This window comes from Panthera leo, chromosome E2 (genome assembly GCF_018350215.1).
Source record: "Panthera leo isolate Ple1 chromosome E2, P.leo_Ple1_pat1.1, whole genome shotgun sequence".
Taxonomy (NCBI): Eukaryota; Metazoa; Chordata; class Mammalia; order Carnivora; family Felidae; genus Panthera; species Panthera leo.
The window spans coordinates 17,257,886-17,285,735 of NC_056693.1; the positions used below are offsets into that span (position 1 = coordinate 17,257,886).

Genomic DNA, 27,850 nt, shown 5'->3' on the forward strand with positions numbered 1-27,850 from the left:
GCTAAACAAGAACACATCTCCTCATCACTAGCAAGCACCCCCCCCCCCCATACATAAACATACACTAATGGAAGTATGAGGAAGACTGAATACTGTTGACTCTTCCCTGTATCATAAAGAAAACTCAGGTTCCCAGAAGCGAGGGACTGGAGTCTGTTTCTATGTTCACAGCAGTTTCCTGTCAACAGAGCTATAAAAATGCTGTGGATCTGTAATACAGGGCTTGCCCTCATAGAGCTGCCAAGAGGAATCTCCAGAGGAAGTAATCCCACTGTTGCAGCCTCAATATCCTGTCTTCGGTGGCTAATTCCAGCCCTACAATCTCCTTAATAAACACAGGGCTTTGCTTTTTTAGTTATAACATTCGTTCTAGGTCTCAAATGTTCAACTTCCCTTTGACAGCCATTTTTGTGCACCAGTATTTTTGTGCAGTGTGGCTATAAGGTGAAATGACACAGGCAGTGAAAGAAAACCCAGTGCAACAATTCTAAGAAACCATGGAATTTACAACTGGGTCCAGAATAGGCTACACTTATGTACTCTATGCCTTCAATGCATTAAGCACTAGGCTGGACAACAGAAGGGTGCACCGATGAAGGCAACAAAGGCCATGCTTAGAACAGGGGGCCTCTGTGGTTAACTAGGGCCTCGAAGTCTTTCACAGGCACAGATGGCGTCACACAGGGATCTTGTCCACAGATTCCTCAGCCCCAGAACTGCAAAAATGACGCTCTATCTTACTAAAAGTAAAAAAGCTACACTAGGCCAATTTTGATAGTCTCCAGTTGGTCACAATAGCAATGTCACTAGTTCACAGTTCACAGTACAACACACCTCACAGTCACCGCTGACCGTGGTCATGTAATGGCTCCGCCCCCACTCAGGCCCAGGAGCCCAATCCGGGCCAGTCAGGGCCTCCCCACCATGCGCGCGCGCATACATACACTCTCTGACACACGCATACACTCATGATCACATCCCACATTGGCGCAGGCACACAATCGCACACACACCCACAATCACCTTCTTCATACAGGCCTGACGTTCCTGCCTCTACCCGTCCCATATGCTCCTGGGAAACTCCAGGCCTCCTGCAGTGAGCTACTCCCGCACCCAGACCCGGGTTTCAACTCACCATAAGGAAAACGGTGACCGCAAGCGTAAAGGAAAATGAACCAGAGGATGAGGTTCACAAACTCCCCCAGGGCCTATGAGAAACGCAGTCCACTCCGGAACAGCGCGGACGTTGACTTAAACACACCGCAGAGCCTGTAGCTGGGACAGCTAGGCTACTAGAGCGCAGCCCCGTAGACTCCTGGGAGCTCCAGCCCACGCGGGAGTGCGCAGGCGCAGACGACTGATCCTTGGCCGGGGGTGAGGTTGGTAGGTCCTAGGGGCTCTGAGGAGGCGGGAACCCCGAGCTCGGGCCAAGAGGGCAGACTAGGGAGCGGGTCCCAGTGGGGAGGCCAGGGAGGAAACCGGGAGTCCAAGCTGGGCCTGGTAATTCTGAGGAGGGAACCGGAGCCGAGCCCACGGCAACCAGACACTTGGATCTGTGAGAGCGGGGCCTCGGGCGTGGTCCGTGGGCGTGACCCTGAGGGTGACAATCGAGTTTGACCTGGAGCGAGCTCCGCGCGGGGGCGGATTTTGTCTGTTTTGACCCCAAGGAAGCTCTGCGTTGGGAGTGGGGCCTCAGACAGCCGGCGCTGTGTGTGTGTGTGTGTGTGTCTGTGTGTGTGTGTCTGTGTGTGTGCGCGCGCGTGTGCACCGAATTGAGGCGGCCGCCTGTGCTCAACCTGCTGCGTTGGGGTGCGTGCTACTCTGTGAGATGTTGCGACCGATTGTGTGTGAAAAGTGGACGGAGTCCTGTTGCTGCCTGGGGTTCCCTACTTGTGTGTCTCATTTTAGACTAGGTGTGAGCGTGTCTGAGGCTGTAGGTGACTATGGAGAAGCGAAAGTGATTTTGAGACTTTGCCTGGAATTATGTAATGTGCTGTCTGAGGTTGTATATGATAGATGGGTACCGTGAGATGGTTTTCAGAAGTAAGTTTGATTGAATGTAACCATGCATGTGTTTGCAACCTACTGTTATTATTTGTGATGTTTTTGTGATTGGGAAACTCTTCAGGACTACTGTCTAGTTGGGTGTTTAAGATTTGATTATCTGAATCATGGTCATTAAACCTGCCTCCAAAATTGTAACTCAATAGCAATTTAGCAAATAGAGGTATAAGTATTGGAAAGGAAGAGGTAAGATTTCATTTCCTACATGGTAAAATTCATTACAGGGAAACACTACACGAACTAAAACCAATGAGTTGAAATTAACAGTGTTCCATGAATAAGCAAGCAGGAATAAAACAAAAAACTTTTGCCCATAACTAACACTCTCAACACTGATATATGAGTGAGGTTTCCAGCTTCTGGATGAAATCAGTGGCAGAGTCAGTGGCTTCTTCAGGCATTCCAAGATAATAAAAAGTATTTGGTATACTTTTAACGACAAGGCCACCTCTCGTTATAATAATTAAAATAGTTTGCTAATTAAAATATTCACTGTGGCAGTCAGTACTTCAGACTTCATTCAGCATGGTATCATCCTCTCCCTAGGAAGACTGCAGAGTGAAAAGATTAATGTCTTTTCTAGTTCCATACTTGTACTACTAAAAAGTGTTGTTCAATAGTTAATACTTAAATTAGCTGTCAGTAAATTAATAATAAATAAGTGAATTTTCAGTAATTATGCTTATTAAGTAGTATGATACTGGTGAGTCAGTAAAGATTAAGTAGAGGAAATTAAAGTTCAGATATTCTCAAGCATATAGGGATATGTATTATATGATATAGATGGCATTTTATATCCACTGAAAAAATATGGATTATATAATAGGTAGTATTGCTAAACAAGAAAACATTCAAGGAAAAAATCTTCACAAGGTAAGAACACTTTAATAGTCATATGAGCAACTAAGAAAATTATTTTCAATTTAAAATAGCTAATTTACTAAATAAAAAATGATAATATCAACCAACTAGGAAATTAAAACACACACAAAAGGGGCGCCTGGGTGGCTCAGTCGGTTGGGCGTCCGACTTCAGCTCAGGTCACGATCTCACGGTCTGTGAGTTCGAGCCCCGCGTCGGGCTCTGGGCTGATAGCTCAGAGCCTAGAGCCTGCTTCCGATTCTGTGTCTCCCTCTCTCTCTGCCCCTCCCCTGTTCATGCTCTGTCTCTCTCTGTCTCAAAAATAAATAAACGTTAAAAAAAAATTAAAAAAAAACACACACACACACAAAAAAATAGACATTATAGGGGCACCTGGGTGGTTCAGTCGGTTAAGCGTCTGACTTCGGCTCAGGTCATGATCTCACAGTCTGTGAGTTTGAGCCCCGCGTCAGGCTCTGTGCTGACAGCTTGGAGCCTGGAGCCTACTTCAGATTCTGTGTCTCCCTCTCTCTCTGACCCTCCCCCCGTTCATGCTCTGTCTCTCTCTGTCTCAAAAGTAAATAAACATTAAAAAATTAGACATTATATAAGAAGATGCCATCACAGAAAAGAAGTAAAAGGAGCTTATTCTCCCATAATAAAAAATATGTAAACAAGAACTACAATATATATCTGATAGGCAGAGATTAAAAATGTTAACTGCATTCATCAGGGTGTGGAGAGGTATTTTCACGTGCTGATAGTAACAGTGTAAATTGGTAGAAAGTCCATGAAGAACTATTTGGAAGTAGATGGTAAAGCTGTCTTCCATAGGAGGTGGAAGGTAGAGCTGCAAAGGGAAAAGCACAATGTTCCCTCTCCAGCTACAACAGACCGCCTAGATCCATTCTAATTCACAAAGAGACTAGGTTTCTGGTGGTGAGGGAGCAAGATTTGTCCTTTTTCCCACTAACCTCCATCGTGGATACATGAGAGTGAGCTGAAGCAGTGAAAAGTGATACAGATTTAACTGAATTTTCTGGGAGATCTAAGTCAAATATGGTTTCACATGGCTCTTTGTATCCTCCCATCTCTGCCTTCTCAGGACTCTTCCCTTTTCCATAAGAAGGGCTCAAAAGAGAAGGTTCATCTCTTGCAAATCTCAAAGCCATGCCTCAGGTGAGATGATGTTTCCTCTCTTTATGAAATAAGTTGTTTTCAGGTTATATGAACATTGCTTCCCAATCCTTAAATTTCCTGGATGTTGGCATTTGCTTCCATGAAACTGGTCTCCAGTAGGGCAAGCAAGTGGCCTAGGCGCAAAATGTAAGGAGTATTCTCAGGGCCTGTGCATCCCTAAATTTTGCACCCTATGTTCCTCACCCGCCCCACCTAGTTGCAGCCCTGTTCCCAGTTTTTCTTATTCCAGCCATATAAATGTAAGCCTTCCCCACATGTACCTTCTAGTTGTAGCCCATGTTTACATATTAACTTGATATATCATTCATCATCTCCTTTCTTAAGCTTCTCACAAAAGTACTGCTTGAAAGATGTATTATTTTGATTTAAAATGGAAATATTACTTTAATGAATCTTATCTAGATACTGATTTGAGATCTAAGTTGTGAGGGGTCAAGGAGCAGACATGGAAAAACCTTGATCATCACTACTGACCTAGGTTTTGCAATGATACAATGGGAGGTAGAGTTGGTAAATGACATTATTAGTTTGTGGTAAGATGTTTTGTGAGGTTTCCAAGATAGAGATTGCTTGCAAGCTTGTACAGAAAACTGAGATTTTGGGTGCCTGTAGGTGGCTCAGTCAGTTAAGCGTTTGACTCTTGATTTCAGCTCAGGTCGTGATCTCATGAACCGTGAGATCATGAGATCAAGCCCCACATTGTATAGAGCCTGCTTGGGATACTCTTTTTCCCTTCCTTCTGCCCCTGCCCGCCCCCTGTTCTCTCTCTCTCTCTCAAAATAAATAAATAAACTTTTTTTTAAACCTGAGGTTTTTGCATTCTCCCTCTCTGATCCTGTCTATTTTATCCAGTTCCTACAAACTGTGGGCTGCCAGTGAAAACCTTTCAAGTATTTCAATGCTGTTACAGATTTATTCTTATTTCTTTAGTTTCTTCTAATTTTTTATATGGGAGTGGAGGAGGATAAAAAGTCCATTCTTGAACTATTCTACTTTGAGGGGCACCTGAATAGCTCAGTCAGTTAAGTGTCTGTTAGTTTCAGCTCAGGTCATGATCTCATGGTTTGGTTTGTGAGATTGAGCCCCAGGCATGGAGCCTGCTTGGGATTCTGTCTCTCCCTCTCTCTCAGCCCCTGCCCAGCTTATGCTCATGCATGCAATGCTCTCCCTCTCAAAAAAACAAATAAACTTAAAAAAAAAAAAAGTTAATATTCTACTTTGAATCAAAGGGGGTACTTTTTCGTGTTTTCAGGTCTTTCAGAAAATTCCTCTTTATCTACCCATCTTCAAAATACTGGTTTTCCCCAGATGTCAATCAGTTCTCTTCTCTTCACTGTCTCTTTTTCTCTGTGCACAGATCCACATAAAGGTAACACTGATCTAATTCTAGTGACTCTCAAACACTTCTCTCCATCCTAGACCTCTATCCAGAGTGTCAGAACCATATATCCAGTCTCCAAAAGTCATGATCACCTGAATGTCCCATAGACACTTCAAGTACATTTCCAAGGCCTACCTCATTACCTCCTTTGGTCTAGCTTATTTGTTCTTGTGTTTTCTATTTCTTAGTCTCAGCACCTAACCACTTGCCTATGCAGGTAACTCAAGAGCTATGCCTCTTTTTTCTACTCTACAACCAATTTATGACCAATTTTGTTGCAACCCCTTATGTACTAAACAGTTTTCCCCTCTCTAGACAACTAATACCACCTTAATCTAGGAAATCACCAACAATGGTTACTTAATTGTCTTTCCCACCCAACACATCTCAAGCCTTCTCTAGTCTTCAAGGGTATTGCCTCTGAAGTACAAATTTTATCAAATAATATATGTACTGCTTAACATTTCTTCATACTCTGAAAGCAGCAGAACAAGCAAAGTGGGGTATGCATTACAATGGAATGTACAAGACAGTATATTGAAAGGGAGGAAAATACCAACAAATTACATCCAAGAGCAGATGTGGATTGCCATTAATGCTGACTGATGATTTATAAATAAATATAAATATGTTAGGAGTGTGTTCAGTACATTTTTAAGACCCCTAATATGTAGGGAAAAAATCCAGTATTTTTTTAAGTTTTTAAATTTTTATTTAAGTAATCTCTAAACCCAATGTAGGGCTTGAATTCATGACCCTGAGACCCAAGAGTCACACACTCCTCTGATTAGCCAGCCATGTACCCCAGAAAAAATCCAGTATTATTAGATAAACATGCCCACTACCTAACTCCATATACCTTTTTCTTCTTAGAGTTCCAAGACTCTTTCCTAACATACTGTGCCTTTTGCTATTTCCTCAGCTTACTAATTGGTTTTCCTCCCCCTGTGAATTTTTTTAGATTAATTATTAGGTATTTAATGACTTTTAATTTTATTTTGTTATATTTTACTTTGTATAATTGATTTCATTTCATATAAATACAACTGATTTTTCATATTGCAGTTACATATTGATTTTTTTAATTTTATTTTTCATTTTTTTAAATTTATATCCAAATTCGTATATAGTGCATCAATGATTTCAGGAGTAGATTCCTTAGTGCCCCTTACCCATTTAGCCCATCCCTTCTCCCACAACCCCTCCCATAACCCTCAGTTTGTTCTCCATATTTATGAGTCTCATGTTTTGTCCCCCTCCCTGTTTTTATATTATTTTTATTTCCCTTCCCTTATGTTCATCTGTTTTGTATCTTAAAGTCCTCATATGAGTGAAATCATATGATATTTGTCTTTCTCTGACTGACTAATTTCACTTGGCATAATACCCTCCAGTACCATCCACGTAGTTGCAAATGGCAAGATTTCATTCATTTGATTGCTGAGTAATGCTCCATTGTATATATATATATAGCATATCTTCTTTATCCATTCATCCATCAATGGACATTTGGACTCTTTCCATACTTTGGCTATTGTTGATAGTGCTGCTATAATTTTAATTTTATTTTTATTTTTTTAAATTTACATCCAAATTAGTATATAGTGCAACAATGATTCTCCCCATGAATTTTAAAAGGTGGTACCCTGTATAAGACAAATTCATTATGAGTACAAAATTTTGATGTCCTCAGTGAAGCTTTGGTATACAAAATAAAATTTTTCTTTACTTTGTAGCATTTTCCCTTGTACATCTTCCTGTCATCACATCTGTAATATCTGTTGGGTGTATGTATTTATATGTATGCCTCTCACTTAGCCTGTAACTTCTCATGAGCAAGGCCAGGGCTTTATTCATTTTGATCCACCAAGCAACCAGTCACATTCAAGGTAAATAGTATGATCTTATATATTTTTAGCATGAGATAGTAAGTAAATACAGACTGTATTATCACAGAGAATTTTCTACAATACAAAAGATAAAATAAGAAAACTAGTCTGACCACTGAACGTGGTTTCCAATATCTAGTTCTCACTAGTTCCAATCACTTTAGGATGAACTAGAGTCTGCCCTTGCAGGGATCAGTGTCATTCAAGGATGTGACTGTGGACTTCACCCAGGAGGAGTGGCAGCAGCTGGATCCTGCTCAGAAGACCCTCTACAGGGATGTCATGTTGGAAAATTATTGCCACCTCATCTCTGTTGGTAAGAAAAATTCCTTGAATCTTTCAATCTCATACATCTCCTTTCAAGAATTTTTGAAACATATGGAGCTTTGAATTTCAGAGATCAGAGGTGATGAATCCTTTTTTATTAGGAGCCAGTGTGATTATGTCCACACTTGCCCAGTGCAAGGTATTAACTTTGCTAAGATGTTAATGTGTGCCTTGTCTGTCACCTTAGAGCTATATCTTTCTCTTCCTTCAATAGTTTTGAAGCCCAAGCAGCTTAGACCAAGTCTCATTTTTTATTATCAGGGTTTCACATGACTAAGCCCGATATGATCCGTAAGTTGGAACAAGGAGAAGAACTATGGACAACAGAGAGAATTTTTCCAAGTCAGAGCTACCTTGGTGAGTCTGTACAGATAAAATCCAGTGGACTCAGGTAGTTAGCACCTTTGAATGTTTTTAGGGATCTATTTTTTCTAATTGTGGCAAAATACACAGAACTAAAAACTTATTATCTTAGCCATTTTTAAGCATATAGTTCAGTGGCATTAAGTACATTGACATTGTGCAGCTATCACCACCATCCATCTCCAGAACTCTTTTCATCTTGTAGGACTGAAACTCGGTACTCATTAAAAAATAACTCCCCATTACCTCCTCCCCCTAGCTGCTGGCAACCACCTTTCTAATTTCTGTTTCTATGAATTTAACTATTCATAGGTACCTCATATAAGTGGAGTTATGCATGTGGTATTTGTCGTTTTTGTGATTAGCTTTTTTCATTTAACATAATGTCCTCAAGGTCTACCCATGTTGTAGTATATCAGAATCTCCTTCCTTTAAGGCTGAAATATTCCATTGTATATATTATTTTTTGCTTATCCAATGGACACTTGAGTTACTTCTACCTTTTGGCTACTATAAACAATGCTGCTATGCTATGAACATGAGTGTACAAATATCTGAGTCTTTGCTTTCAGCTTTTTTAGTTATAAAAAACAATTTTAAACAAAACATTTTAAATAAAGCATTTTTAAAAAAAAACATTAACAAACAATTAAAAGAAAAGTAGAATTTCTGGAATATACAATAATTCTGTGTTTAACGTTTTGAGGAACTGCCATACTGTTTTCCATAGTGGCTACACCATTTTTACATTCCCAGTAACGATGCACAAGGGTTCCGGTTTCTCCACGTCCTCACCAACACCTGTTATTTTCTGTTTGGGGTTGTTTTTGTTGTTGTTGTTGTTTTAATAGTAGCCATCTTATTAGGGATCTGTTTTTAAAGGCCTGAGATCTTTGACATGCCTATACATGACTGACTTCAGTGTGTCTAAAATCTAAATTTTAGCTGTGAATATCACTCCTCATGTAAGTTCTTTCCTTGTCTGCCTTATGTTTATAGAGACTGCTATTTCTTTGTTTGCCTTATGTTTTTAGAGACTGCTATTTCCTTACCAAGAATCTACTCCATGTTTTGTAAGTATACTGTACATGGAGATCTTAAGTGTGAAGTCCTTTGAGTTCTGACAGAAGCATAAACCCATGTATGTCACACCCAATATAAAGTACATTTCCATTAACCCATTAAGTTCCTTCAGGCCTCTTCCAAGTCAGCCCCTCCCATTAGGACAATCACACTTATGATTTCTACCAGCATAGTTTTGTCTATCCTAGACCTTTTTCATATCTACTTTAACTCAGCTTAATATGTGAGAGATATATACGTATTTTTGCGTAAATAAGTAGTTTATTTAATAGTATTCAGTTGTGTGAATATACCAGTTTGTTTATATATCTCCTGTTCATAGATATTCGAAATGTTCCAGTTTGGGGCTGTTATGAATAAAACTACTGTGAACATTCTTGTAAACATCTTTTTGTGGATATGTTTTTATTTCCCCTCAGGAAACATGTAGCAGGTGGTATCACTCATTCATTAGGCAAGTGTATATTTTACTTTTTTAGAAACTGCCAGTTTTTATAAGTTACTGTACCATTTTAAACTTTTACCAAAAATGTATGAGAATTTTGATTGTCCCATATTCTCTTCTGCATTTGATGTTATCAGTATTTGCATTTTGGTCAGACTGAAGGTTATAGTAGTATATCTTTGCAGTTTTAATTTAGATATCCCTTGTGACCATTGATGTTGAGAACTTTTTCAAGTGTTTTTTTTATCTTCTTCAGAGGTACCTATTCAAATGTTTTACCCATTTTTATTGGGTAGTATATTTTTCCCTCAAGTAGTAGGAATTCTTTACATATTCTGGATAGAAGTCTTTTGTTTGATATATGTATGGTGAATATTTCCTCAGGTCTGTTATGTCTTTTAATAAGCACACACTGTTAACTCTGATGAAATCCAGTGTATCATTATTTTCTTTTATACTTACTTCTTTGACCTCTCAAATATTTGAGATCCACTAGGTTGTGATGATAGTTTCTGTCTTTTCTTTTAAAAATGTTATGAATATTTTGCTATTTTTATTAATTCTGTCGCCCATCTCATGTTAAGTTTGGTTTATGATGTGAGGTAAGATTAAGGGTCTGTTTTCTTTCATATAGATAACAGTTTCTCCCATCATGTGCTACATTGAATTAAATTGCTCTGGTGATCTTATAAAAAATTGATTGTATTTGTGTCAGCCTATTTTTAGACTGTTCTTTCCTTTGCTATCTTTTAAGTCTTATTGCCAATACTACCTGGTCTTTGATTGTTGGAACTTTCTAATAAGTCTTGAAGTCATAGTAAGTCTTCTAACTTTATTCTTTTAAAAATTCTTTTGGCTATTCTAGGTCATTTTCTTTTTCAAATACATTTTAGAATCAACTTCTTGATTTCTTTAAACAAAGGTAATAGAATTTTTATTGGTGAGAATTAACATCTTAGCAATATTGAGTCTTCCAGTCCATGACTATACTATATTTTTCTATTTTAATTACCTTCTCTACTTCTTGTAAGCAATGTTTTATTATTTTTAGTATAGAGGTCTAATACATATTTCATTATATCTAATCTTTTAATATTTTAATGCCATTGTAAATAGTAGGATATTTGAAATTTCTTTTTCCAGTTTGTTGTTAAAATATGCATCCCCAGTTGATCTTTATATATTGATTTTGCATACTTCTACTTATTGTATTGTATTCTACTTATTAAGTTTTATTGTTGTTGCCATTGTTCTTTGTTTTAGTATATATCTTTCGTTTTTTACACACAAAATATGTCTTCTAGAAAAAAGATATTCCACTTCTACATTTGTATATTTTATTGCTTTCATTTCTTTTTCTTACTCTGTTGTACTGACTAGGATCTACAGTACAATGTTGAATAGAAGTGGTGAGAGTGAGTTTCTTATCAGTTCACTAAATTTATTAGGAAGACACTTAATATTTCATTCTTCATCCTAATATTAACTGTAGGCTTTTCATAAGTGCTCTTTATTAAATTCTGGAAGTTCTTTTCCTCGTTTTTGATAAGTTTAATTATGAATGTTGATTTTAACATGCTTTTTCTGCATCTGTTAAGATGATCATACGATGTTTCTCCTTTAATCTGTTACTATATGTATTACATTAAATAATTTAAATATTAAACAAAATTAAATTTGGATTCTTGGGATGAACCCCAGTTGGACAAGATGTATTATCCTTCTTCTAGATAACTAAAATTGGTTTGTTAATTTTTTAGTAAGTTTTTATGCATGATTTTACCAAGGATAGTGGTCTGTAGTTTTCTTGTAATGTCCTTGAAAAAATCAGAATTGTGTCAGCAATATCAAAAAGACAAGGGGTGTTCCCTCTTCATCTATTTTCTTATAGAATTTTTGTTATGCTGGTATTACCGCTTCCTTAAATGTTTGATGAAAATCATTATTAAGCCATTTGGGCCTGCATTTTTATAATTCAAGACTTCTGCTTCCAGCCCTGAGCAAGTAACAGAGTCTGGAATTACACTCCTACAGGAAACAACAAGAAAACTGGACAAAACTATTTTCAGATATTGAACAACAGGCAGCACAGGCCTGGATTCCTGAGAGAAGAGAAACAAATGAGATGAGCCCTACCTCATTCCAGGCTTTCATCTGAAGGCAACTTCCAGACTGCAGTACAGAGAGAGGAATCCAAAAAGAACCTGACAATTTTACTGACTTGAGGGGACTGACATGGGCATTCAAGGAGATTGAGGTTGCTAAAATTTCCAGGACATACTTCCCAAAAGAAGTGAGCTATGCAGAAAAAGAGTTCCCCAAATATGGAAAAGGTTCTCTTTGAGTCTTTGGCTGAATGTAAGTCTGCACGTGTATAGGTGAAACCCTATGAGACTAAACAAAGACGTGTTCTAAGGAAAATACAATTACCATAGTGTTGTAAGATGAACAATTGCCATAGCCTACTGCACCAAGAATCATTTTATTTTCCTCTAGCCAGAATGGAGAGAACTTGTTGATACATAGGACTTTAGATAGAAACATAGAAAGGCCACCCCTTGATAAATGGGGTTATATTAGGCATAGGTTAAAGATTTTGCAAGATTTGCCATAAAAGTGCTTAAACAAAAGCATCAAAAGGATTAAACCAATCCAAAAATAATTGCTATGTGTCTCTTGGGTCCTCTAGGATGGAGATGCTGAGATAGAGTTAGGAATGTAAAAATTTCCTAGAGGTACATCTATGGAAGATAAAGGAGAAGAAAGTAAGATTAAATATAGGAAACCATTAGATCATGATATGGATCTGGCACCTATGGAAGGAAAGGGGGAGAGGCTAACAGGATTGGACAGGGAGAACCTCAGATCATTGTGCAGACTTGACAAAGTGTCAACCTAGCTTCAGACCTAGCTGGTCTGAAGCAAAGAGACCTAGGTCTCTAGAGACCTAGAGACCTAGCTGGTCTCCTATCCATCTGAGGAGTCTGCCACGGAGAGAAATAGGCAGCCTCTAGTACCGCCTCAGTGTTCAGTCTTTGGATGGGCACCTCCTGGGGAAACTGTGGTTTGATTCATCATATGAAGAGCATCCTGAAGATGCTAACAGTTGCAGGCTGTCAGGTAACTACTTCTTGCACATCAATGGCAAGTTCTTTTCTGAAGGGAGATCCTAGTGCTACAACTCTATGGCTGCCTCAGAATGCCATTTAAAGAGCAATACTTCATGAAAATATAACCATATCTCAAACTCAGCAACATTAAATTGATAATGCCTGATGTCCAATCAAACATTATTAAATATATGAAGAAGTAGGAAAATAGGACCTATAGACAAGGCGGGGGGGAATCAGTCAATAGAAAACAACAACAAGTAAATAAAATCAGGGGTGGTGGAATTTGCAGACAAGGATGCTAAAATAGCCATTATAAATGACCTCAATATCATCAAGGATGTAAAGCGGAAATGAACATAAGGCAAGAGAGCAAACATAGAAATAACAAACAAATGCAATACCTAAAAATGACTATTTAATATCTGAAGTGAAAAGGAAGACCCAGCTATGTGATATGTATTTTAAAAATTAAATAAAAAGACACAGGAAGGTATAACATAAAAAGATGAAAAAGTATATATCATATTGTCTGTGGTTGCTCCATTTGAGGATGAGATCAACACCCCACCCCACTCACCTAAAATTTGACTTCATGTCAGGATTGAAATCTGACATAATTTAATGAGGCTTTCTGGGAAGAACAGGGAAGGTTCCCAGACTGGTCCTAAAATGGCTTGAGAGTGCAAGGGGGAGTGTCTGGCTTTTGTGTTTATTGTGGTTGGGGAGTAGGTCGTGAGGATTCTACATGTGGGCTAGTGATTGCATAGTTTAAACTTCCTGCCAGCACCAACAGAAAGAACATGCAAGCTCTCCTATTGGCTTGCCCAGGTGTGGAACAAGAGGAGAAAAAAGAGTGGGTCTAGGAAGTTGTCAGCAGTAAGACTTCAAAAATAGAATGAGACCCTGTTACATATGCAAACACAAAGCATAACAAAACGGGAGTGGCTATACATCCAAGTATATTTCAGAACACAGAATATTATGGTGATAAAGAGAGACACTTCATCAGAAGTCATAACAATCCTAACAGAGCTTCAAAATACATCAGTGTTTCTCAGCTTTTTATCATTATCACTCCCTAAGGAGTCTTTTTAGACTCTTTTTCTAATTGCCCCCATTAAATTTTAATAACATACTCTATGTTCTGTTGCTGTTTGAAGGGCCACAAACTATTATAATATTTAAGAAACTTTTTTTCATTTCCCCAGAATAATTTTGCTCCCTTAGGAGAAACCCCCATTGAGAATGCATGAAATACATGAAACAAAAGTGACAGAACTGAAAAGAGCATTATAATTATAGCTTGAGATATAAACACCTCTTCTCTCTCAGTAATCAAGAGAACAAAGAAAACAATAAAGCTATGGAATGCTTGAAAACACTATCAATCATTTGTATCTAGTTCATCATTTTTTTAATGTTTTATTTATTTTTGAGACAGAGACAGAGTGTGAGTGGGGGAGGGGCAGAAAGAGAGGGAGACACAGAATCCAAAGCAGGCTCCAGGCTATGAGCTGTCAGCACAGAGCCGGATGTGGGGCTTGAACTCACAAACTGAGAGATCATGACCTGAGCCGAAGTTAGACGCCAACCAACTAAGCCACCCAGGCGCCCCATTCTTATTTTATTTTTTTTTAATGTTTATTTTTGAGAGAGAGACAGAGCATGAGCAGGGGTGGGGCAGAGAGAGAGGAAGACACAGTATCTGAAGGAGCTCCAGGCTCTGAGCTATCAGTACAGAGCCCGACATGGGGCTCAAACTCAACGAACAGTGAGATCATGACCTGAGCTGAAGTTGGATGCTTAACTGACTTAGCCACCTAGGTGCTCCTCTAGTTCATCTTTATAGAATATTTTACATGGAATAGTCACCAAGATAGACCCTATATTCTGGGTTATAAAATGAGTATCAATGAATTGAAAAAAAACGGAATCATAATATGGATTCTGACCACAACAGAATTACATTTGTGTATTGAAAAAGACAGATTTGAATTAAGCAGGCCCACTTACACATGGATTTTTAAAATAAATACAGTTCTGTACTGTAAATATATTTTCCTTATGGTTTTCTTAGTAACATTTTCTTTTTTCTAGCTTACTTTATTGTAAGAATACAGTACATAATATATGTGACATACAAAATATGTGCTGACTGTTAATGTTATTAGGCTTCAGGTCAATAGTAGGCTATTGGCAGTTAAGTTTTTGGGAAGTCAGATGTTATTTATGGATTTTCATCTGTGTGAGGCACCAACCCCACATTGTTCAAGGGTCAACTATAATTCATTAATATAATGTGTGTCAATTATACTTCAATTAAAAAACACCGTATTTCTAAATTTCCCAAATATTAGAAAATTAATCACTACATTTCCAAATAACCCATGAATCAGAGAAGAAATCCTAAAGTAAATTGGAAAATGTTTTGAACTGAATGATAGTTCAAGCAAAATATCAAAATTTATGGGATGTATCTAAAGCAGCATTAACATTTTTTTTATCCTTTTTAAAAAATGTTTATTTATTTTTGAGAGAGAGAGAAAGAAAAGGTGAGGGACAGAGAGAAAGGGAGACAGAGGATCCCAAGTGGGCTCTGTGCCAACAGCAGAGAGCCCAACGTGGGGCTTGAACTCACAAATGGTGAGGTCATGATCTGAGCTGAGATCAAGAGTCAGACATTCAACCAACTGAGCCACCCAGGTGCCCCCTTTATTATTATTATTTTTTTTTTATCCATTTACATCCAGGATCTAAGATGCCACCCTAAGTAGCTAAAAAAAGAAAAAAATTAAACTCAAAAGTTAGTAAAAGGAGGGGTGCCTGGCTAGCTCATTTGGAAGAGCTTGTGAGTCTTGATCTCAGGGTCACGAGTTCAAGCCCCATGTTAGGTGTAGAGATTACTTAAATAAATAAACTTAAAAAAAAAAAAAGCTAGTAAAATGGAAAAAATGAAGACCAAAGCAAAAATCAATGAATTACATAACAGAAGTAGAATAGAGAAAATGAGTGAAGACAAAAGCTGATTCATTAAAATAATTGATAAAACTAATAAACCATAGCTATATGTACTAATAAAAAATAGAAGACACAGTCACTAATTAAAAATTACAGAGGCTGTGGGGCACCTGGGTGGCTCAGTTGGTTAAGCATCTGATTTCAGTTCAGGTCATGATCTCATGTCACAAGTTCGAGCCCCGCGTTGGGCTCTGTGCTGACAGCTCAGAGCCTGGAGCCTGCTTTGGATTCTGTGTCTTCCTTTCTCCCTACCCGTCCCCTGCTCATGCTCTGTCTCTCTCTCTCAAAAATAAACAAACAAACAAAAAAATTACAGAAGCTGCACCACTACAGATCCTACAGACATTAAAAGGACAATTAGAGAGTCTACAATTTCATGTCAATAAATAGGAGAGAACACTTCCCAACTCATTTTATAAGGCCAACATTATTTACAACCAAAGGCACTATAAGAATAAAAAACTAAACACCAACATCCTCCATGAAGCTAGAAAAAAATCTATAATAAAATATTATATATATAATAAATATTATAAAACAGAATCTAGCAATATTTTAAAAGGATAAAACCTTAGGACTAAAAAGAGCTTATCCCAGGAAAGCAAAGATGATTTGGTATTTAAAAATCAATCTATGTAATTCACCATATAAAAGTGAAAAGGGGTCTAAAACCAAGGATCTAAGCTGCCACTTAATGTAACTAGAAAAAAAAAATTTAAGGAGCATCAGTAGACATGGGAAAATCATTAAATTCAGTTACTATTATGAAGCCTTAGACCAGATTAGCAACCAAAGGGAATTTCCTCAGCTTCATAAAGGGTATCTTTGAAAATCTTATAGCCAGTATCACATGCAGTGTAGAAAGCCTGAATGCTTTTCTTCTAAGATCAAAACCAGAAAAGATGCCCACTATCACTGCTTCTATTAAACATTGTGCTAGACACAATCAGTACAATAAGGCAAGAAAAAGAAGCCAAAAGGCTACCAATTAGAACAATTTTTTAAAAAAAGAGGGAACTATCTTCATTTGTACATGACATGCTTGTGTACATAATAAATCCTAAGGAATCTAAAACGAACTGTTAGAACTAGTAAGTGAATTTAGCACATTCACTGAGTTCTTGTTTTAGAGCAAATTTGAAGAAATTTTGGCCAACATTTCTATGATTATTTTTCTGCTCTGTTCTTGATTATATTTTAAATAATTTTAACCTATCCTCTGTAGAGTTTATTAAGGAGTTAAAACGATTTTATGATTTGGGTTATTTCTGTTAATCAGACTTTCACTTTACTGATTCTTCATTCTCTATGTTCTATGCTGTTAAACCCATCCAATGAATTTTGTATTTAAGATATGAGGTTTTTAAAGTTTGCATATCCTTATCTCTCCTGAACTCTCCATCTCTTCACCCATATTTCTATCTTTTCTTGTAGATTTTGTAAACATATTTATCATGGTTATTTTAAATTCCTTACCTTGTAATTTCAACATAGGGGACATATATCAGTGTGATTCTATTAACTGGTTTTTATCTTCTCTTCATCACATTTCCTGTTTCTTCTCAGGAAAACCTTGTAGATAATATGTTGTCAAGATACTGGATTCTTTTTCTGCCTCTGAAGATTGTTGAGATTTCACTTGGAAGGCAGTTAAGTTACTGGTGGCTCATGTTGATTCCTTTTTAAGATTGCTTTTAAGTTTTTTAGAGGATTTCTATTTCAGTTTCAATTTTGCCTTTAGCTTTATGCTGTTTCTCTTAGTGCTGGGATGCAGCCTTTGCTCTTATACATGGTCATTCTGGGGTTTCAGTATAAAGACCAAAGGTTCCTCTCACCAGATTCCTCGGACTTGGCACAGGACCAGAATTAAAAACTGTTTTTCCAGGGGTTCCTGGGTGACTCAGTCAGTTGAGCGTCCGACTTTGGCTCAGGTCACAATCTCATGGTTCGTGGATTTGAGACCCACTTCGGGCTCAGAGCCCGGAGTGTGCTTCAGATTCTGTGTCTCCCTCTCTCTCTCTGTTCCTCCCCCGCTCCTGCTCTGTCTCTGAAAATAAATAAATTTTTAAAAAATGTTAAAAAAAACCAACCCTTTTTTCCCAAAGGTAAATAGCTGCTGAAATCTGTAATCAGTTCTTTCAGTGTTCCAGCTTTCTTTTCCCTTTGTGCTTCTTGCAGTCTTGCCCTGAAGATGCAGTTAACCAAGGTTTTGAGGAGGGGTTTATACTATCTTTGGGGTTCTCCTTCTATGACTTCTCCATTCTCAGAATGACTTCTCCATTCTCAGATTTTGTCCTCAATTTATAGCCACTCTAGTGACTCCGAACTTGATCTCAGATTTTTCTGCACAGGATGACTCCTACTTTCCCCCAGAAATCTATCCCCTGGGTGCTGCATAAACTACCAGGGCCCACAATGGAATATCTGGATAAATGTAGATCTTATGAAGTGTGGTTTCTTCCTTTTCAAATGTTATATCCACTTAAGTTTTTGCCTCCTTTTGATCACTCGTTAGAGGTGCTTTCCAAAACAAATTGGTCTTTTACAGTTGGTCCACAGTTTATCATACCAGCTGGAAGGTTGTTTTGATACAAACTTCTTTGCCATTACCAGAATCTGGATGTCTAGTTGAGCAGTTTCTCAAGCTTTTTAGTTTTGGGACTTGTTAATATTTTTAAATTATTAAGGATTAAAAGAATTTTGTGCATATGTGTGTGTGTACCCTATTAGAAATTAAATATTTTTCACCACTCATTTACTAATTCATTTTAATACAATATAAAAATAATAAACTCATTGCATGTTGACATAAAATCATATTTTTACAAAAAATAACTATTTCCCAAAAGAAAAAAAATACTGACAAAAGTGGAATTGTTACATAATTAAAATTTATTTAATATCTTGCTTAATAAACAGCTGATTTTCACATCTGATTCTGCATTCCATTTGTTGCAAAATGTTGTTTGATTTTGAAAATATGAAGAAAACCTTCCTTCATGCATTATATGTAGTTTGAAAGAAAATATTTAAAAAGCCTTCTTAGATTGTCATGGATATTCTTCATTAATACCACACCCAAATGTAACAATTGGTAGTTCCTAAACAATTAGTTGCAATACAGAATCTGAAACCATAGCAATGTACTTTTGTAGACTGTTATGTAAAATCCGATGGTCTATTTAAAAAAATTTTTTTTTAACGTTTATTTATTATTGAGAGACAGAGAGAGACAGAGCATGAGCAGGGGAGGGGCAGAGAGAGAGGGAGCCACAGAATCCGAAGCAGGCTCCAGGCCCCAAGCTGTCAGCACAGAGCCCAATGTGGGGCTCGAACTCACAAACCAAGAGATCGTGACCTGAGGAAAAGTCAGACACTCAACCGACTGAGCCACCCAGGTTCCCCCCAGTGGTCTATTTAAATGGATATTTTACCCAGGCATTTTTTGATAATATTATGTATTAGTCATTTGGAAAGTAACAGTTCACTAACAGAACATTTTCCAAATTTTGACATATTCTCATATACAATATTACTTGAAAAAACCCATAACCCACATGTGTTAATATCATCACCAACGTCATCAGAAAAGTCTGTTGGGAAGCTGACAAGCTCACAGTAGCAAATAATGCTTTCCAACATAACACCCTTTACTTGAAAGCTTGGATTTTATCATTGGTAACAAATATTGGCACATGTTTTCCCTTGAATTGATAGGCTCACATTGTTCAAGAAAATGTCTACCAGATACCCACATCTGAATAATAGTTTTACTGAAGTAAAAATGCTATTCCACAAAAAGATAGATACCCTGTTTTTTGAAAGTTTGTGTTATGCCACTTTGTTTTTACTAGAGACCTCCATTCGTACCTGTTTTCACTAACCAAAAGAAATCCAAAGATGATTTTTGCTTTTACAAAAAAAGGTGAAATGCAAAACCAGCTTTCAGTGCTTGTTTTGCAGTGAACTAGCTATAAAGGCACTGCTAAGCTCCTTCCCAGGAATTGCACTCAGCTTCACAGCATCAAGCTACCATAGCTTTGAACTATGGTCTGTGAGCATCTTTGCTTTATCTCAATTTATTTTACACATCCATTAACAAGATGTGTCAGAAAAGCCAAAGACAGGTTATTTTTCAGATCTGGGAACACTTAAGAGTTTTCCCATATAAGTTAATGGTAACTGCTTCTTCACTTTATGCCATCTCAACTTATGAAATATTTCACAGGAACATTTTTTTTGGATACAGTGGGATGGCAGGGGTAGGCCCCTGTTTTCAGTTCTCAGCTCAAATAATTACACCGTCACTTTTCCTTACAAAATATATTATAATTTGATATGCAACAGAAGTGCCTTATGCATACTTCTTTAACTATCACACAGAATATTGAAAATATGTGTACTCGAGGGTGGAGATCTAATAAAAGTGATTTTTTCTCCTGCTCTATTAAGAACAGTCTTACATGAAACTTTTTCCCTATGAATTAGAAATGTAGTTGTTACTCTTATAGATTGGTGCCAGTGTTATGTTGATGTGCCTGCATTTTACCCACTGTATCAATCATTTTTTTATCTTCTATATTTTATGATATTTTGAAACTTTGGAGGGCCTTGCTGGCTGGGGAGAGATTGCCCCTCCTAGAGCTGGCTGATTTCGTAGGGATGGTAAACCACCTGTTGGTGAGCCTACATTTTATATAAAAACCAACCAATCCCAAGTCCATCCCCTCAACCATGTGCTTTATCTAACTCTCACACACCGAGCCAACATTTCCTGTGTCCTAAATCACCTAGGACTAGGTACCATACAACTACGGACGCATAGCCTCCAACACTACTCTAAAAAGCTAATCCTAAACTGTTTCTCCTACCCTGCCTTGCCTTTCCCATGCAAGCAGGTCCCACAAAAGGCTCTGGCATAGGCTTTCCCCTCTCTCCTTTCTGTGTCCTGACCAAGCCTGCTGCTCCTCTATGTGGCCCTACAAGGCATGGTGTGCCCTCTCCTCTAAGGAAATGTAATGAAAATCTCCTTCCAATGAGATTAGCCTATGTCATCACTCAGCCACCTTCATAAATTAAAATTCCATAAGTACAAATGAGACACCCACCTTTAAAAGACAAGGTTGTTGTTATTAACAAAAGAGTTTTGATTTTGTGGACTACCTTCCCAAATTCTCCTGCATAAGGATCTCACGTACTAAGATCCATGTCACACTTCGGGAACTGCTGGTTTAGGCCTTTCTGCTTGTTTTTCATGTCTTTAACATTTTAGTCCTCTTTCCTTTGTTTAGTCTTCTATTTATAGGCATTCTTAAATCTCTCCACAAAAAGAGAAATCATTGTCTAATATTTATCTTCCTCTTAGTTTTCATATTCTTTCCTTTCTTTCCCTGTGCAATGTCTTAACTGTTTCTTGTGCTCAGGCTCATATCCTATTCTCACCATGACACCTGCCATCAAATTTCAAAATCAATATGCTTTGGACCTAGGTGATAGTTTAGTATCACTTCTTTTCAATAAATTTCTTTCCAATAAGTCTCTGTATTCCATATCATAGCGCTCAGATTCCTGATACCTACCCACCTTGATTTGGGTGAAAAACACTAACTCATTCTTAACATATTTCCCAGGTGCCTTTTCACATCTTCATTGCTTTTCTTCCCCCTTATTGCCTGGGAAAATAAATATTTGTTGATAAATGGATTTTATTTCACTGGTCTCTTGTTGTTATCCTTTAAGGATCTTTCTTCATCCTCAGTTCTTGCCTTTGTAAAAGTCCTATCAGCTATAATAATCTGATCCATTCTCAAGTTGTGATTTTCTTGTTTTATGTGAATGGCTTTCAAATACATATTTTCAGCCCACTTCTGCCACCTGAACTCTAGTATCTATTTTCATCTGCCTATAGCAATACAACAACAGTTATCTCATCCTTTTGGTTATTGATATAGCATAAATAATAGTCCTTATGTTTACCTTATCCTTACTTATTTCTCTATCCTTTTTTCCCCATAGTCAGTCTCTTGTAGTATCAGGTTGATTCCATCACCTCTGCTACACTTGATCTCTCCACAATTTGTGTTATTTCACTTTGTGAAATATCTTTACATCCTCTCATATCCTCATTTGCTACTGACCTCTTCCAAAATGAGAGCATATTATTTCGGTAACTTCTGTAATTACTATTTGGATTTGCCATCATTTTTACCTACTTCTTTCAGTTTATATTGTCAATATGCCAAAAAGAAATTACTTATTATATGAAATTTAAATCCCTTCTTTTTCAAGGGCTGATAGAAGAATATCCCATCTGATCATTCCAAATTTATTTCCCTCTGTGACTGAGAACTCTTGCTCATCTCTCTTTGTTCTAGTCTCCCAGATATACTCCATACAATTGATTTCATTCCTCACAACTGGACTTTTCATTATATGACAGCTGCTATATACCCATATAGATACTTGCAGTTATCCAACTACAAAGTTAGAGGGTACAGTAGAACACACAAGACCACCTTACTTCTGACACCAACTATAAGTTTGGGGGTCCCCAAGACTACTGCTAATATAAACAGTATGCTATAAGGACTCACAGACCTTACTAAAAGCCATAGTACTCACAGTTACGGTTTATCACAGAGGAAAAAAGTATAGATTAGAATCATCCAGACATAAAGGGCAGAATCCAGGAAAGTACCAAACATGAAGCTTCTGGTAAACCTCTCTCTATGGAGTCACAGACAGCATTACCTTGCTGGTGTGACAATATGTACAGAATATTGCCAACCAGGGAAGCTTCACCTGAGCCCATTGTCCAGAGTTCATACTGGGGCTCCATCACATAGGCATGATTAACAATACATGTAGCCCATCTCAGTTTTCAGCCCCTTAAGAAGTCGAGCTAATACTGTGTGACCTAAAACCCCCACCCTAAATCACAATGTTGGTGTGGCTCAAAGACCTCACCCTAAATTACATTGTTACTTTCTGGCTGGCCAAAGCTTCCCAGGCAAACAAATACATATTCCAAGGGCTTAGAGATTACTTCCCAGAAGCCAAAGGCAAATGTCAGATGTCTCTTTGGGCAAAGTTATATTCTTTACTATATCATTCAGTTAAAAGATCAAGTTTCACTTCCTCCATGAGATGTTCCTTGACTACTCCAGACCATGTCAATTCCTTTTTTGCTGCATTCATATTCTACTTATGTATGTAAACTGTAAACAGATGCATCCTCTGGTATGATCAAACTTCTTTCCCCATCTGATTAACAATTCCCTCAAATAAGTTTCTCTCTTTTACTTTTCCTTACTGTAGCTTGTAACAGAGGCTAGCTATTCAATAGTTACCTGACTCTTTGATACCATGCAAGAAAAACATCTTTCTCGTCCATTCAGAAATCATTTAATGATTAAGTTCTTTTAAATATACATGCCAAGATCACATCCCTTTATCTCAGATAACCATGTGTTAATGTATAGTCAGAAATTAGTCAATAAAATATTGACTTCCAAGATCATAAGTTTTAGTCGGCAAGGCAATATTATCAAATGGAGCATTTTACATATAATATTCATATTAAAATAGCAGGTTGTTAAAAGATTTCTTTAAATTTTTTTAATGTTTATTTATTTTTGAGAGAGAAAGAGACAGAGCATGAGTGGGTGAGGGACAGAGAGGGAGACACAGAGTATGAATCAGGCTCCAGGCTCTGAGCTGTTGGCACAGAGCCCGATGCAGGGCTTGAACTCACGAGCTGTGAGATCATGACCTGAGCGGAAGTCGGACACTTAACTGAGCCACCAAGGTGCCCCTAAAAGATTTCTTTAAATGGATGGTCCACACTATAATTATAATCTAATTTCAGACAAATTAGACATTAAAGGATAGAAATAATATATGAAGGTTTTTGGATAAATTGGATAGTAGCATGTCCCTGATGGTGGTTGAGGTTCTCAGGAAGATGATATAACTCCAGTTACTAATACAGATTAGTTTCAGTGTGTTCTAGAATTACACATGAATGGAATTGTATAATATATACTCTTTCGCATAAAGCTTTCACTCTGAAAAATGTTTGAGATTCATCTGTTTTGTCATTGTGTATCACTAGGTGTTTTTCCTTTTTTATTGCTGAATAGTATTCCATTTTATACATACATGATACAATATTACCATTTACCTTTTGATGGATACTTGGGCAGTTACCAGTTAAGGGCTATTTGTAAATAAGATGCAAGTCACGGGTAAAATGAATCCATATTTAAAATTACCCTACTCGGGGGGCGCCTGGGTGGCGCAGTCGGTTAAGCGGCCGACTTCAGCCAGGTCACGATCTCGCGGTCCGTGAGTTCGAGCCCCGCGTCAGGCTCTGGGCTGATGGCTCGGAGCCTGGAGCCTGTTTCCGATTCTGTGTCTCCCTCTCTCTCTGCCCCTCCCCCGTTCATGCTCTGTCTCTCTCTGTCCCAAAAATAAATAAAAAAGAAAAAAAAAAAAAAAAAAAAAAAAAAAAAAAAAATAAAATTACCCTACTCGGGGCGCCTGGGTGGCGCAGTCGGTTAAGCGTCCGACTTCAGCCAGGTCACGATCTCGCGGTCCGTGAGTTCGAGCCCCGCGTCAGGCTCTGGGCTGATGGCTCGGAGCCTGGAGCCTGTTTCAGATTCTGTGTCTCCCTCTCTCTCTGCCCCTCCCCCGTTCATGCTCTGTCTCTCTCTGTCCCAAAAATAAATAAAAAACGTTGAAAAAAAAAATTAAAAAAAAATAAATAAATAAAATTACCCTACTAGACGTGGGTGGTAGTAAGGTAACAATAATAAGATATAGCCAAAATTTTATAAGAAAAATGATAGTGAGGGTAAGTCAGCATTATAAGCATACAGTTGAAGAATCCAGTCATTCGTATCCCCCATAGGGAGTAGTGGAGTTAAGGTATGTTACTGCATTGGGAGGAAAACTTGAACTCATCCTTCCTGAAAACTGAAAAAACAATTCAGCAAATGAAAGGAGGAAAAGTTAGAATTGATGGTCAGGAGAATTTAGTATAATAAACATTCTGGCAGCAGCAGTCAGCATACAATGGTGATTATATTCACATTTCAAGTATGCTTTGTCCTCTGGTTTATTTTACAATTCCTAATGGAAATACATTTCCCAAAGTCTTCCCGTTCAAGAGAAAATAAGTTGTGTGGAGAGTTAGGGCCTAGTGTTCCTCTCAACACTAGGAAATAAGTGCTTGAGAAAAGTCATTTGCAAGAGAGGAAGAAACAAATGGAAGTATTTTATAATACTTATTTAGGCATAAGGGAATAAATATTTAGGCTTTCATCTCTAACTGAACATTTTTCTTGATCACTGGTTAGTACCCTTGATAAGCTCACACCATTATTTGTGAATCTGCCCATTTCAAGAACAGTGTCATTTTCATCATCCTTTGTCTTCTGTTTACTTATCCTTGTGTTTATTATACCTGCTTAATGCAGGTATTGTATTTATAATATGCCAAAAATTTGAGTGTTCTTTTTATTTTATTTTGAGAGAAAGGAATGTTGGGGGGGCGGGCAGGGGAAGGGCAGAGAGAAAGAATCCCAAGCAGGCTCTCCACTGCCAGTGTGCACAACTCACAACTGTGAGATCACCACCTGAGCCAAAATCAAGAGTCTGACACCTAACCGACTAAGCCACCCAGGTGCCCCATGAGTGTTCTTTTCTTACGCCAATTTTTCCACATTTTAACAGTATGGCAGGATTTGGTTTATGTCATATAAATTTTCCCTATCAAGAGGTAATTTATTTTGGCCTTTCTGTAGACCACAATAGTGAGGCATACAGTCACTCAATAGGTTGTTTGTATATACTTTCAATCCATAACATTTATGTGAAGACTTACAGTGTTGTTAATTGTATTCTTTTCTAGAAGAAGATGGGAAAGCTGAAGATGTTTTAGTGAAGTTCAAAGAATACCAAGACAGGCATTCTAGATCAGTCATATTCAACCACAAAAGACTAATTAAGGAAAGAAGTAATATTTTTGGGAAAACACTTACTATAGGCAAGAACCGTATTATTTCAAAAACAGCACTATGTGAATATAAGCCTGATGGAAAGGTTTTTAAAAATATTTCAGAATTAGTCAGTAGAAATATAAGCCCTGGAAGAGAGAAGTTTGGTGAGAGTAATGGATGGGAGAAATCACTCCTCAATTCTAAGAATGAGAAAATTCATACTACAGTGAATCTCTATAAACAAACAGAAAGGAGTGTGAGTGGTAAACAAGAGCTTATTCAACATCAGAAGGATCAAACTCCAGAGCAATCATTAGATCATAATGAATGTGAAAAATCCTTCCTTATGAAAGGAATGTTATTTACACATACTAGGGCTCACAGAGGAGAAAAATCCCTTGAATACAATAAAGATGGAATAGCCCTAATTGAAAAGTCAAATCTCAGTGTCCATTCACAAACCCTTATTGAGAAGAAACCCCATACATACAGCAAATATGGGAAGTTCCTCTGCAGGAAGTCCATTTTTATCATGCATCAGAGATCTCAAACAGAAGAGAAACCCTTTCAGTGTCCTTACTGTGGGAACAGCTTTAGAAGGAAGTCATATCTCATTGAACATCAACGAATTCACACAGGTGAGAAACCTTATGTTTGCAATCAATGTGGAAAAGCCTTCCGTCAAAAAACAGCCCTCACTCTTCATGAGAAAACACATATAGAGGGGAAACCCTATATCTGTATGGATTGTGGGAAGTCCTTCCGCCAGAAGGCAACTCTCACTAGACATCACAAAACACATACAGGGGAGAAAGCCTATGAATGTACTCAGTGTGGAAGTGCTTTTAGAAAGAAGTCATACCTCATTGATCATCAGAGAACTCACACAGGAGAGAAACCATATCAATGTAATGAATGTGGGAAGGCATTTATCCAGAAGACAACCCTCACTGTACATCAGAGAACTCACACAGGAGAGAAACCCTATATTTGCAATGAATGTGGGAAGTCCTTCTGCCAAAAGACAACCCTCACTCTCCATCAAAGAATTCATACCGGGGAAAAACCCTATATTTGTAATGAATGTGGGAAGTCCTTCCGCCAGAAGGCAATCCTCACTGTTCATCAGAGGATACATACAGGAGAGAAATCCAATGGATGTCCTCAGTGTGGGAAAGCCTTTAGTAGGAAATCAAACCTCATTCGCCACCAGAAAACTCACACAGGAGAGAAACCATATGAATGTAAAGAATGTGGGAAGTTCTTCAGTTGTAAGTCAAACCTCATTGTACATCAGAAAACTCACAAGGTAGAAACCATGGGAATTCAGTAAAGGATACGACTTTTTTGTCAAACCTTAAAGTAATAGTAAACTTTAAATAAAATAGTACATGGTGTTGCTTGCAAGTATATTGGTATATAACAGTTTAAGGTACTATACCACATATTTGCCTATTGTTTGTGAGCCTATAAAACACAAAAAGAATGACTAATGACAAAAGTCATTGAAAATACAACCCTAAATTTTTTATTATTAGATTCACCAGGCATAAACTTCCTCTGTCAAGTTTCTACGAACATTTAAAATTGCTTATTTTCAATTTCAGTACATATATTCTTGTGACCCAGTAATAAACAGTTCTGCCAGTGGTCCATGGACCACACTGTGATCAGAAGTGTTTTAAAAGAAAGGAAGTGTGAACTGTATTTCTCATTGCAAATATGAAGTAAAAATTAGTTGTTACTTCCTCAAAATTTACCAGTTATGACTTCTAACATTATAAATTAGGTTTTGCATATTATGAACCTTTATATAAATTGGATTATACATCATGTATTCTCTTTATATAAATTGGGTTATACATCATATATTCTGTATATGGCTTGTTTCATTCCTCATTATGTCTCTAAAACTCATCATTAGTGCATGTGGCAGAAGTTCATTTATTTCCATTCTATATAGAATTCCATCATATGATTAAATCACAGTTTATCCAACTACTGCTGTGGACTTTTTCATTGTTTACAGCTTAGGATCATAATAAATAGTGCTTCTGTGAACATATTTGTCTTTTGGTGTACATATAGTCATTTCTCATGTGTAT

General features: G+C 37.5%; 1 protein-coding gene across 7 annotated transcripts; it reads left to right on the forward strand.

The window, feature by feature from the left end:
• The first annotated feature begins 1,292 nt into the window (after nt 1-1,292).
• On the forward strand, nt 1,293-27,152 carry ZNF382 (zinc finger protein 382). Of its 7 annotated transcripts, none has more exons than XM_042920108.1 (5): nt 1,293-1,379; nt 4,031-4,104; nt 7,585-7,711; nt 7,984-8,079; nt 25,658-27,152. In XM_042920108.1, exons 2-5 carry the CDS (start codon nt 4,096-4,098, stop codon nt 27,076-27,078), a joined length of 1,653 nt encoding a protein of 550 aa, XP_042776042.1. In that variant the 5' UTR covers nt 1,293-1,379; nt 4,031-4,095; the 3' UTR covers nt 27,079-27,152. The 7 variants fall into 7 exon arrangements, with proteins under 7 accessions (XP_042776042.1, XP_042776043.1, XP_042776048.1 ...); XM_042920109.1 differs by having other exon boundaries at nt 1,293-1,374; XM_042920113.1 differs by having other exon boundaries at nt 1,298-1,383; nt 7,560-7,711.
• The last annotated feature ends 698 nt before the right edge of the window (nt 27,153-27,850 follow it).

Coding starts and splice junctions, on each gene's coding strand:
- ZNF382 (XM_042920108.1), top strand. Junction 7,712..7,983: donor TTGCCACCTCATCTCTGTTG/GTAAGAAAAATT, acceptor TTTTATTATCAG/GGTTTCACATGACTAAGCCC. Junction 8,080..25,657: donor TCCAAGTCAGAGCTACCTTG/GTGAGTCTGTAC, acceptor ATTCTTTTCTAG/AAGAAGATGGGAAAGCTGAA.